The following is a 13,209-nucleotide window of genomic DNA, read 5'->3' on the forward strand; positions in this document are numbered from 1 at the left end:
GGATTGAACCAGTACAGTTTCATCACCTCGTTCAAATATAATTATCCCTCACACTGTTATCCATCTCTATACTAATAAAAGACTTACAACTAAAGAGCTACAACACAGTAGCTGGCGGCTAGGATAACGTTACGTTATGTTTGTATACAGCTTTACATTTTGAACCAGAATTTACTTGACCTGTCGTGAGCTGGTCATCAGTGACCAGGTTGTTCAAGACTACCCTCCAGTGACGGTTGCAAGCGAAATTTTGACGGTATCCCAGCCGAGTTCCACCATGGGAAAAAGGACAGGGGAGGGCGTGCCATACAAGCGGAATTCCGACGGTATCCCAACAGAGGTCCACATTAGTTTTACCATCAGAAAAGCGACAGGGAAGGGAGACAGATCAGGGCATCAGCGCGTGGGAATGCGAGTGGAATTCCGATTGGAGACCGCTACCAACTCGCCAGCAGAAATTATCCAGCTGTTTAACAACGGTGCCCCTCTAGACACCCCCCAGTAGAAACACTCCAGCGGATTGTCTCTCTGATTCCGATGGAGGACCAACTGTGTGCTATCTGGAATAAGTGAAAGGATGAACGTGTGGAGGTTTGGGGTATAGTCACATAAAATCATCCCCATCGGGGCCGATCTCCCGCGTGGGAGTCCAATACTTTCACCGCTACTCTACTTGGGCAGTGGAGATTGGCGGGTTGATTTTGGTGTCCTTCTTTATGTTGGTGTGCTATGTTGGTGTGCTGGGACTACTGCCTGTTGTGGTGCCAACAGAGAAATGCAGGTCAACATTGACCGGAGTAAGGGAGGGAGGGAGTGACAACCTGACAAATGCTATCTATGGTGCTGGCTTACAGCCATGCACAAAAAGACATGGCGAGGCACTCTCACATCGGATCCGACACCTGTTCCTACAGTGGCTCCTGGGTAGAGAGACATGCTGTACTGTAGTGTTACGGGGAAGCTAGCCAATTCCTTGTTTCTAGGGAATTTCCCCCTGAGGCTATTTCTTTTGTTAGAATCCCATATTCAGTGAGTTAGCTAATTGCCAGCTGTAGCCTTTGGGTGGAGCTGTGGGAAGCGGTGTCTCGATAGTCCACCGGAAGGTGCAACAATATAAGAGGGGGAGTGCTTCCGCTGAGGACACAGCGTGAAGGCGGAAGAAGGCACGCAGTTTGGCTAGGGGTGATCTCTCCGGCTGGAGTGATCCCTGACCTGGCGGAGGCAACTAGCAACTTTAAAGGAAAAAACCTGTGAACGCAAATACGGAACGAAAGCCCGGGCTGGTCGCGACTGACTGGAGAAGAGACTCTGCGTGGGAGTAAATGGTGCCGAGTCGAGACGGAGGCCGTCCCAGGTAGGAGACCCGTTATCCTTTCTGTTCCCACCCAGACGGGTTGATGAAGCAGAACTTTCTACAGTTGAACAGCTCGGTTCCCACCCAGATGGGTTTACGGCTGGCTAGGAGTAGGTTAGGTGTCTATGCAGTGTGATACATCCCTGGGTTGGCTGGGGGTCCCGGAGCGAAGGTCGTTCCCTGCTGAAGACAACAAAGCCATCACCTGTTTGGGGGGATTAGCCGCTGGTCGGGCCCGGCCACCCAGGGTTTGTCTTTTAGTAGCTAAACGTATTGGTTATTCTCCTCCAGGTAGTCTTGAGTTGCCTCTTGGTTGTTTAATGCCTTTAAGGCAATGCCTTTGCATGACTGAAATGTTTGGACCAAGGGTGGTATAGACGGGCAGCAATTTCCACCCTCCTAGTTGCTGTTACTATGCCCCACAAGCTTTGGTTAATAAAATGTTAATAAAGTTAATAAAATCTCCACTGAACAGCACATACCTGATGAACATGTAATTCAATGTGTAATTGTGCAATATATGTTTGTATTCTTTATGTCTCTCTGATTATAGCAATGTGTGGACTTTAACAGCTATTTTACCGTCGAAATTAGCTAGCCAGCTGTTTTGCTAGCTAACGTAAGCTAGTTGCATTACTTACTTTTTTCTCTCGAGTTAAAATCGTCATGAATGCAATGACATCGGGGGTCGGGATTCACAACTTGGGAATTCCCGAGTCCCGAGTTGTCTTGAACGCACCATTATTCTCCCCGTGATTGACAGGTCGGAAAGGTCTAAAGGACTGAAGGTGAGGGGTTCCTGGGTCTGTGAAGTAAGGGTTGGAAACTTTGTATTTCATTTGTGGGATTCACAGAAGGTTGTTGGGGCCAGCCAGTGGAAGCTTCCAGAACTACACACACCCACACACACACACACACACACACAGTTTCATTGCTCACCTGTCAGTTGAGATAAGCTGACAGAGAGCCTTAACAGAGCAAGCAAGGGCTGTCCTCTCTCTTTCTGTCTCTTTCTTTCTCCTCTCTCTCTCTCCCTATCTCTCCATGCCCCCCTTTCTCTCACCCTCTTGCCCTTCCTTTCTCACCATCTCTCTCCTTTCCTTTATCTTTCTCTCTAGTTTGTCAGTGCTCCTCTTGCTCCTCTGTCTTTTAAGTTGTTTTTCCCCACATTGTCTTTCTTTCTTACTCCCTTCTTGCTGCCCCCTCTTCACACTCCCAGAGCTGTCAAATGAAATTTTAATGAAATTCCAAAGTGGTGAAGGCCTTCACAGTTTGACGGGACAGTAGGTTTCCTCCTGGTCTGCTAAGCCGTATTACTGCCTCGGTGGGGAACAAGTGTTTGAAAGACCACCTCCGTCCAAGTAACTGCTCCTTCTTTCCACTCTGGCTCCACATGCTTTGACATGGAACTGATATTGCTCATATAACAGAATTTGACTTTCAAGTGCTTGCTCTGACTTGTTTTTACCCCTTTGATTCATGATTTTACCCCTTTGATCATAGATATAGCAAAAAGGACAGAATAAACATGCTTATGCAAAACACATTTGTTAGCTAACACAGTGATTGAGTTTTTAGAAACCCTACCAGCAACGTTCATAGGCTTCTGTGGGTCCCAGTGACGCATGCTGGAACAAGCAAGGAACACTTGTGGGTTTGAACGCATGGTTAAAGAAACCTACACACTCTTATAAGAAAACAGAGGTCAAAGAAACCTACAGACTCTTATAAGAAAGCTGAGGTCAAAGAAACTTTAAGACTCTTACAGTATAAGAAAACGGAGGTCTTTGTTAAGTATGACATAGTTTTGTTCTGTATGCAAATACTGTTTATTCAGTTCCTCAACATACTGTACAGTACAGTATTTGCATCTCTTATACTGCAGCAACAGTGTGTCTAAAGTTAAACTTCCAGCCTCCTGGTCCCTGGCTCAGCCACTCAGACATTTATGATACTCAGGGGATTTTCAGTCCAAAACATCTGTTTGTGATCTATAGTATTAGTACTACTCCGGCATCTGTATTTGACCAGCAGAAATGTCCAGCACTTCATCACTGCCGTATATGCTTCTTCCAGGATCAAGAAGCCAAGTATTTTATCTTTATTCATATCTATGTCCTTGTTGCTGTTCATGTATCCTTAGTAAATCGTTTGTCTTCCTGATAGAGTTCCCCATCCACAGGCAGGATACAATGGTGGAAATATTCCTGTTGGAGAAAATCTCATTATCTGTGCGCCAGAGGACGTTGGTATCCAGATGTGAACTTTCCCCTTTACAGTTGTGTCCATCCTAGCCTCACCGGCACAGTGGCTGCCTTGTGCCACCCAGTATGATGAATTGGAGGTCAGTGCTGAACATTGCCTCTCTCCTCCGCTTCCAGCCAAGCTCCTCACAACAAGGACTGCCTGGAATTCTAATGTTGCTACATCTGGCTTAAGCTAAGCAATGTGTCTTTGCTGCCAGCATTGTTCTATGTGTCTGTGTGCTTTCTTTCACTTGCTTTCAGGGAACAATGTGTATTTAGTAAACAAAGAAGCATTTCATGTTTGGTTATGCCTATTACACTTCTTTTTGTGGATCAGACATTTAACATTTAAAGACTGTCTGCTTAAAACCCTTCTGTGGGTCAGGCTTGACATTTTACCATAAATGAAAATGCATTTACATTGTAAACTCTTGATAATGCGTACATCAATCACAGTGCTCATTTGATTTGATACAGTATGGCTTTCAGTGGTGGGCCGTCAGGGCCAGCAAGGCCTTCTCTGCTGGCGTAACATAAATCATGATCATAATTTGATAAAGGTTAATTTAATTTTGAATTTACTTTCCCTAAATATATAAAAATATCCTTCATATTCTCTTCATGTTCGTGTTGTTTTTAAGTTAGAGTTTTTATCCAATCAGAATTCAGCTAGTTTGTGTTGCCAGGCTGTATGAAATCTGCCTGAGGCCTTCAGAATCAACAATGCGGGCGTCTGTGCAATGTAAGTGAACGGGCACATACAGTTGATAGACAGTTGCGATAGCCAATCAGATCACGAGTTGTTGATAGCAGGCCTTCTAGCTGGCCTCACGTTGAACGTGACATGTACGCTTCCTGTGATTGGATACTCACTTACTGCCGTAAAACAACAACAAGAAGAAGGATAGCCTACGGATAGCCCAGTGAAAATGCTCTGGTCCAATTCATGTCCATCCATAATAGATCAGATAAATCCTCATGTGCCAGATGGTATTTTAGGTAGGGTATACTCCTGCAATGTATGTAAATAATGTGGCACGCTGGCGCGGCTGTGTGGTTGTACTAAGAGACTTGTGTCATTGTGTTTCATTGTGTCGCTGGCTGTCGCCAAGATGTGGCCGTCTTGTTGGTGTCTTTCTGATATTAAACTGCGATTTTGCAATTTAGTGTACAATCTTGTTAAAGCTTGCCTGTATTCTATGTGGACTTATTAAAACTTTTTGGACAGATAATTTTAAATACCCTTTTATTTTGTAGTTTTGACAGTAGCCTACCACGTAGAGATATTTTTTAATTGCTGATGCGGGTTTATTGATTTTTAAATGCGCTGGAAAATAGCCCGTTTTGTACACAATTGAGGTGATGCAATGCCCAGTCGTGCCTAAGTGTGTTTCAGAAACATTAACACTGTTTCTGTATACTATTTCTCCAGCCGTGATCACGTGGTGTCATAAATGATGATATTATGAGAGGTATTTATTGAAGTCGGACTAAGTAGGACATCACTGAAGGCCTAGGTGTGAAATGCACGGCCCGCCACTGATGGCTTTATAGTCACAGCTGACATATTCAAACTGGGTAGTATAGTCTTATCCTGCTGGATGTCTTCCCCAACTCGGGTGAAATGAGAAACACAGGTGTTCAGGAAGAGGAAGACACTATTGGGAGCCAGCCAGGTCTCCCTATAGAGTAACTGGCCAGTCTGAGCTGTAAAGCAAGTTGATGAATGAGAGGCGTTGTCCATCAGAGAGCAGGACCTCATGTCTTGCATCAGCAGGATACATTTTAATTTCTGCCCTAACTCACAGCAGTGCCTAGGACATTCACAACATCCTCTCCCAAACCGCAGCCATAAATTATTTCACGGCCATTTTACAGTATTATTCTAGCAGTTGCAATAGCTTTTGCAGAGTGCGCGGCTAAGAAAGCTGTTATAATTGGTGCACAGAGAGATATACTGTATTTAACTGAAACCACATGAAAGGAGGTCAAAGCTAGAGTAAAAATACAGACACTCCCTAAATACTTGTCTCATACTAATAGTCTGCTGTGCAATAACACAACACAGCACAGTACACACTCTACCAAGCAGTATGACCAAAGAAAATAGAATAATAAAAGAGTGGGTCTCATCTGTTATTCAATTTGCTATTAACCTTTGCTTGTGTATATAGGAGAATCCACTGGAGCATTACGCAATTACATACAAATACCAGCATCTGATATTGGTGGCATCCCGAATTATTTACTCTAGATCTCCTCAGAATTAAGGATCTGTGGTCTGTCATGAAATTTAAAAACTTAATTAAAACGGCTGGGTATAATCGTATTATATGATTCATGAATAACTTTCATGGTATGAACACTGTGCTTGTGCTTCAGAGCATGTGGACCCAGAGTCAGGGTGCGGGGGGGCTGCCAAACTGTGTTTGACACAGTGTCCCAACTCATAGCTTACAGCTGTGAAGGTGTTGAAAGAGAATGAAGCGCCAAAGGCATGCTTGACAGGGTTTCCATGGACACATCAGAGAAATATCAATACGACCAACACCAAGCTTTTGTTTTCTCTCTCTCGTCGTTGATCATGAGACTGTAGGAAAAATATTAAACCTCACTTTAACCTCATGTTTGTTTCCTTTGTATTATTTGCAGACTCGTTCACCGTGGCTTTATGATGAAAACCAAATACTGTTACACAGGTTGTCTCTCTGTCAAGACATGTTTCTTTTCCAAGGAGTACAGCAGGTCTTCAGGTACCTGTATCCAGAGGACATGGTTTCTTAGACAAGACTTGACTGCTTCTGTGTTCATGTGCCTGGGTTTCTAACTAGAAATGGTGCTCAGAGAGCACAGACCTCCGTCCCTGAATGCATTTTGCGGCTCTGTGCACGGCAAAATTTAATGGGTTCTAAATTGGCATATGCTACACCCCTCCACCTAGTTTCATGAAAAGTAGTCTAGTAGTTTTTTGCGTAATCCTAGTCCAAAAAATGAATGGAGGTGAAAGGTCATCCGTGCTGTGTTTGGGCGGCCGCCCCAGCGAATCACGGGGGCGGGTCCACGATCCGCCCAAAAACAGCACGGATGACCTTTCACCTCCATTCATTTTTTTAAACGATTGGGACATGAGCAATCATGATACTATATTATATAGGCCATAGCCTACTGTCATGTAAAGATGTAGGATAAATTAAATTCACACTTCTGTTGGAGTTCGATTGGCCACAGAAACGCTGTTCACCGCAGCAGTGATTTCTCTCCATACCATTGTTCCTGCTTCCTTTGATGCCACTTTAGAGGCTACCAAAAAGCACCAGTTGCTTAGACTGCACTTGAGAGGTTAAAACCTCTATTTCAGCCTCAGAGAAGTTTCTCTTTTTGGTCGTATTCCGCTTGTCCATGTCGTGAACTCTAGGGGCGAGGCCTCTGTACCCAGAATATATAGGGGCGTGATATTCTAATTCCAGCCGCCACATTTAGCAACGGCCGATCATTCGTACGATGGGATTGATGGCATACGATTGTTTGATAGATCACACGTGGACGCAGTCCTACCATCCTTTGTGCGATGGAATGTGCGATAGAATGTGTGCCAGTTTGATAAATGAGGGCCATTGTACTTTACAGAGAGCAATGGGGGGATGGACATAGGTCATACCCCTACATATTCCAGAGGAGTTCACCCAGGGGCCAGAAAAGTGATCTGTAAAAATTCTTCCCTGACCTCTCTCAACGAGATGATCGAGCAAGCTCCTTGAAAATGTTTGTCTATTGGCTAAGAACATTAACAGTGCAATAAACATGGGCTAAATTTACTTCATAGGAGAGACGTGACTATCAGTAGAGTATATAAATATTTACAGAGGTGTTGCCTACATGGTAGGCCGTTATGTGTAAGCTATCGCTGTGGTCTATAATAGTATATATTTGAGTGAATCATTAGCAAACACACTGCTAACAAACACATACACGGCACACAAACATTACCTCTCACCCTGCGTTGACGCTGTGGCGGATGTATTAATCTACTCAAACGAGGCTTAAAAATATGCACAGCATGGCCACATTATTACATTTGGACAAGCCCAAAGTTGTCTTTGAGCAAACATCTGCATATCTTCACCTTTCAGCTCACACTGCTCTGATGTGGATTTAGTATCATTGCCTGTTGCCTGCTGATGATGCCAGGAGTAGAGCTACTAATGAAATGCACATGACTTGAGGTGGATCACAGCACATTCCAAGGGCATACGAAGGATAGTATCCCTTTAACAGATCCATGAATGTGTCACTTTTATTTGTGTGGAACACGTGGGCTAAATGATAGTGAAATATGTGATTTAGCACAGATCTGTTTCATCACTCACTACATCACTTATCACAGCAGAGGATATTATGAAGGTTGACCATGCAGGGATAATACATAATGTGAAACTCTGTTAAAACTTACTGTAAATTTGAGGTCTTGGGAGAGTTTTTGAAACTTAGGAAGAAAGTAACTAGGCAGAGGCAGAGTCATCCAGGCAGTCATCTAGGCTGGAAGCCAGACTTCCTTGGAAAAAAAAAGAAAAAAAGTGCAAGTATAGCTTCCAGGTTAGGTCATCTCTAGTTGTGCCACATTTTCACAAGCAAATAAGAAAAGTAAAAATGTGTGATATAGAAGTTACAAGCACATGAGGAAAGTCAAAATGTGTGATATTGAAGTTGATATTCAATTGTCACACTTGGCCACTATCAATTAAGAAATGGTCCACTTCTGTCACCCAGGAAACTTCGTTATGAAACCTGGGACAGAACAAACCCCACAGAATGTGCAAATCTAGTTCCAGACATTGATGAATGAAAGGATGATAATATGTCCAACTCAATTATTTGTAGCGGAAAGAGGTGTTTTAAGTCTCACTACCAATATATTTACAGTATTGGTGAAAGGAAAAATTAATTTTGAACTCATCCTTGGTTATTAAAAGATTATCACTATCTGAAAAATACGACAATAAAAAAACAATACAAAAATGAATAGCTGACTGCTAACATCGAAGTAAAGAAACTCTAGAAGAGTGAATAAAGTTCTGTATTTGTTGTAAATAAAAGTCACCTCATGCCAGTACTACAAGAACAATGCAGGTCATATAGTTAGGCTTGTTGCATTGATCTCTTGTAGTTGATCTTTGATCAATTGAAGAAGGTTTCAATCAGTTCAGACACAGTTTGAATTACATTTGGGGTTCCCTCATAATAGAGTCTGGATGAGGGTTGCAGCCATTATCTTTCTGCTACTGTATACTAGAAGGCAAGGCAAATGCATGCCATCTTGGTCCTTTGTGATGTGGCCCTGGCGCCGCCATCTTGGGACCGAAAGACTAGACTGCTCGATTTTCTTTGACTCAACCACAACTCTCTCTGACTAAACTTCAACTCTCTCTATCTCAACTCCAACTTTCTCTGATTCAACTCCAACTCTCTCTGATTCAACTCCAATTCCAATGAAATCTGAATCTCAGTCCCAAAATGGAACACTATCTCAAGAGTTTTTATACCAGCCCAGAAGACAGGAGGGTCCCGGTCTGTGGTCAGAGGTAGTTTGTCAATCTGTGGTGATTGAAGAGTCCCCAGTCCTTGCTGGGGAATAATGGCCCCTCAAGTCTGTATATTAAAGATAGTGTAAGCAATTGGGGGCATGCTAATGGCATCCCAAAGCATCTTTGAGCTCCTTAGCCAGGTCTGAAGTACGTAATGGACCATAAAACCTATTTGAGTGTTGGAGGTTATCATGGGTCTGGTATAAACCATTGGCTGACCCTGTTTTAATGGCCTGTAGTAAAAGAATAATTGTTCTTAAATTCTGGTCGCTCAACCAGTGTTCTGTGTGGAGTCTAAGGCCATAGATACTCATTGTTGCTGTGAGGATGAGCAGTCAAGACCACCCCCTGGTGATCTTTATGACGCCATTGCCCGGAAACCCATGCCGTGGACAGGGTATCTCCAAAGATGAGAAAACATGGTCTCTTCACATGCAAATGTCATTGACGGGCACCTTTCTGCAAATCAACTGATTGTCAATATATACTCAAAGCACAATGCTTGGCTGGTAAAGAGAATCTGTCTGCCACACGGTCTTCTACTTTATCAATGCACCGACCCATGTGTGTGTGTGTGTGTGTGTGTGTGTGAGAGAGAGTGTGTGTGTGTGCAATAACCCATTGGCCCTCAGAAAGCCTTTTGCATATGAGCAATAATCTCAGAGATGAACATGCTACATCTGCTTGACATCATTCTTGTATTAAATGGTTAAATAAATGACCCTCACACCCCCTCCCCTCCAGCTTTCTGCTTGGATAACAGAGCCCTTTCTCCTTCCATTAATTATGAAGACTTCCAGGCAATGGGGGTAGATTTGACAGTTACACTCCAGCTATAACCTGTCACTTTGCTTCCTGTCACCCAATTAATTCACACAGGTATTTTCTCTCCTATTAGTGAGGGAATAGTCAGTGGAATAGTCAGTCATAAGCCATCACTCAGCTGCTCAGGGTGAGAGAGACCGCCACTGTCTCAACTTCCCCTCCTCAGCCTCCTCTAAACCCTTGTTTGATACACAGTATGTGTGTTTGATGTGCTTGTTGCTGCTTCTTTATACCAGACTAGTTCTGATACCCATTGGAGCACTATGGGCACCATCTAAATACTGTACATCTGCTATCACTCCAGCTTAGCCCATTCAATTACTTTATCTGCTAGTTCTGATACCCATTGGAGCAATCAGGAATTGGCCATTTAGTTCATTATATTATGCCCCCCCATCCCCCCCAGAACATTTTGTGTTTGGCAAATCCCGTCTGTATGGCTTGTTTACAAGCTAGCTGAAAGGCTATTGTTTACAAGCTTGGGTGGATAATATTCATAGTCATAGTCATCTTTATTTGTTAAGCGCATATTATTTACAACTGGTCAGGTCGCCCAAAGCGTGGGTTCCATCAGGTGAAAGAGCAGTGTTTCTATTGGCTGATAGCTTGGACCAGTATTTTATGTTAAATTAGCCAAAATATAAATTAATTAAAAATATGTGCCTGTCATGGTCTGTCCGGAACCCCTGTGGATACCCGTGGCAGAATGCTGTCAGGCTGTCTGAGGAAAGTCCGGATAGAGGGGCGGACGGGCCGAGGGTACAGTAGCTCTATTATAGTATAGATAGCCTCCATCATCTGATTTGATGATACATGTCGAAAAACATTGGGAACACAATCAGGATTGAAGCGCCAAATCTATCAATCATGCCTACTTTGTCTGATCACATCAGCCTGTAGATCAATAATCCATGGTGAGGGCCTGCCCAGTGATGAGGTCACGGTTCCGAGGGGGAGATGGATACGGATGGATATGGAGCTCCATCTCAGGGCATCGCTGCTGAACTGACGTGGCACAGACCACCCAGATACCCCGGTGTGCGACTCACTGTCTGTAAATATCACTGCCTGGCCTGCTGACGTGGGCGGTGAAGAAGAGGTCACACTGTCGCACGAGGCCTCATTTTGTACGCCTGTCGCCCAAATGATACAGAGATCACAGCACACCCCGCACCACTGGAGGAGGGTTCTGCTATTTTCTGACGAGTCATCAGTACAGACACCTCAGCTCTCTTTTTGGAGGCATCATTAGTGCTGTTGTGTTGTGTCCAAGACTGGCGGTTGTCAGGTCTGACAGGGAGGGGCCTGAATTTTTGAATTCAAAGACATCAGGGGCTTATGCCGCGTTCCAGATAGGATTTTGAGCCCGTAAAGCCGCATGTACACTGTGCGATAAAACCCACGATTCTGAGGTCGTAAGGTGGTCGTGGGTTGTCGCAGACAATCATAGCTCATCGTATGCAAAATCGGGACTTGCAAGTCGCACAGTGTGAGAAGGTGTACGATCTGCGATTCATTGCTACGACGTTCTATGACGAGTCTACGACCTCCCGACAAAATATCTGGCATGTCAGATATTTTCGTCGTAGAAGTTCAGCCAAGAAATCGTAATCGGGGCTGACAGAAATCGTATAGTGTCAATACAAATCGCATAGTGTGAATACACACGTTGTATGGTCGTATGGTCTTGAGACGGAGTTACCCCCTCGGTGAGCTTCTTGTCTTTGAAATCGAGAGCTTAACATGGTTTTGAATGATTTTTCAAGGTGCCCACCCACATCCATTGTATGACTTAAACAGTGGTAGAGCAATTATCAGACTTTCTCAAAAGTGCTAGTTTTGTCAAAGTTTTGATCTGAACCATTGTATATGATCATACGTAACCTTAAAACAGGGCTAAACATGCATTTTCCCTTTACTACTCCTTTAATGTAGGCTACGTGTGCACACACACATACACACAGACATACACCAGTCTACTTCCGGCTTTAGGCCTGGACCTGGGCCCAGTCCCCCTTCCCCTCACCCTAATCCGTATTCTTTTCCTACCACCTCCCTACGCCAACCCCTGCCACTATCTGGGCCCAGGCACATTCACGCACACACAGACATACAACAGTGTTTGCCATGTCTCTCCTATGACGTTTTTAGTCTCTCTTACTCTGAAAATGAAATTTAACGTAATTTATTGCTTTATAAATGTTCTTAGCCGGTAGACAAACATACTCCAGGAGCTTGCTCGATCGCCTTGTTGAGAGGAGTCAGGGAATTTTTACAGCTCACTTTTCTGGCCCCCAGATGATAATGTTTTTTTTGCTTCCCTCTGGAATATGTAGGGGTGGGACGTATGCCCACCTCCCTTGTTCTCTGTAAAGCGCATTGTGTTGCCTCTGGGTATGAAATGCGCTATACAAATAAAGCTTTGATTTGATTTATGGGAAACTGTATAAAAACATGGGAGCATCAGAAGTAGTTGGACAATGTGGGCTAGATGATGTTTAGCAAGAAAATCAGGCCTCTTTATTGTGCTGCCTGCGAGTTTGAGTTAGTTTGACAGCTGTCCTGACTCCTGCGGTCTCCCCTCAGCCTAACGTTAGACATATGGAGAAAAAAAGGAGGAACGAATCATCGAATCTCTGGTTTGAATAGGCGAATCAGATTCGACTCATCAATTCAGAGTCGGGGACAGCCCTAGGTTTGGGGGAAAGTATCAAGTAATTTCAAGTCAAAAGGCCCAAGTCCAAGTGAAGTCCCGAGTCATTGGTGTTAAAGTCCAAGTCGAGTTACAAGTCTTTTGACATGTTGTCAAGTCAAGTCTAAAGTCATCAAATTAATGACTCGAGTCTGACTCGAGTCCAAGTCATGTGACTCGAGTCCACATCTCTGCCCTCATGTCCTGACTCCTCTTCCTCCGTCCCCTCTAGCCTTGCCTGCGCCTGATCATTGCCTAAATCCTTTTTGGCTGATGGGCGGATCCCTACAGCCCTATAATAGGGTTTGTCTCTTTCTCACTCCCCCGCCCGTCTTTTGTTGACTGCAGGCAGAGCGAGTGGCAAGCAGCACAGAGAGCAGCGGTGTCAGATTTCACTCATGAGAGAAAGAGACTAAGGCCACATCCACAAGATCACAGATATTTCTAAAAACACATTTTCCCCCCTCCGGATAAAAAAAATAAAAGTGTCCACACCAACACATTTTTTGG

General features: G+C 44.0%; 1 protein-coding gene across 1 annotated transcript in view; it reads left to right on the forward strand.

The window, feature by feature from the left end:
- Positions 1–277: 277 nt before the first annotated feature.
- cpxm2 (carboxypeptidase X (M14 family), member 2) overlaps positions 278–13,209 on the forward strand; it is a gene marked incomplete at both ends in the record, with an annotated part of 46,838 nt that continues 33,906 nt past the window's right edge. Inside the window, 3 exons of the mRNA XM_084456068.1 lie at positions 278–479; positions 1,390–1,464; positions 3,634–3,698. Of these exons, the coding sequence (XP_084312194.1) occupies positions 278–479; positions 1,390–1,464; positions 3,634–3,698 (342 nt within the window). The remainder of the gene's footprint in view (positions 480–1,389; positions 1,465–3,633; positions 3,699–13,209) is intronic.

This window comes from Borostomias antarcticus (genome assembly GCF_949987555.1).
Source record: "Borostomias antarcticus genome assembly, chromosome: 22".
Classification (NCBI taxonomy): domain Eukaryota; kingdom Metazoa; phylum Chordata; class Actinopteri; order Stomiiformes; family Stomiidae; genus Borostomias; species Borostomias antarcticus.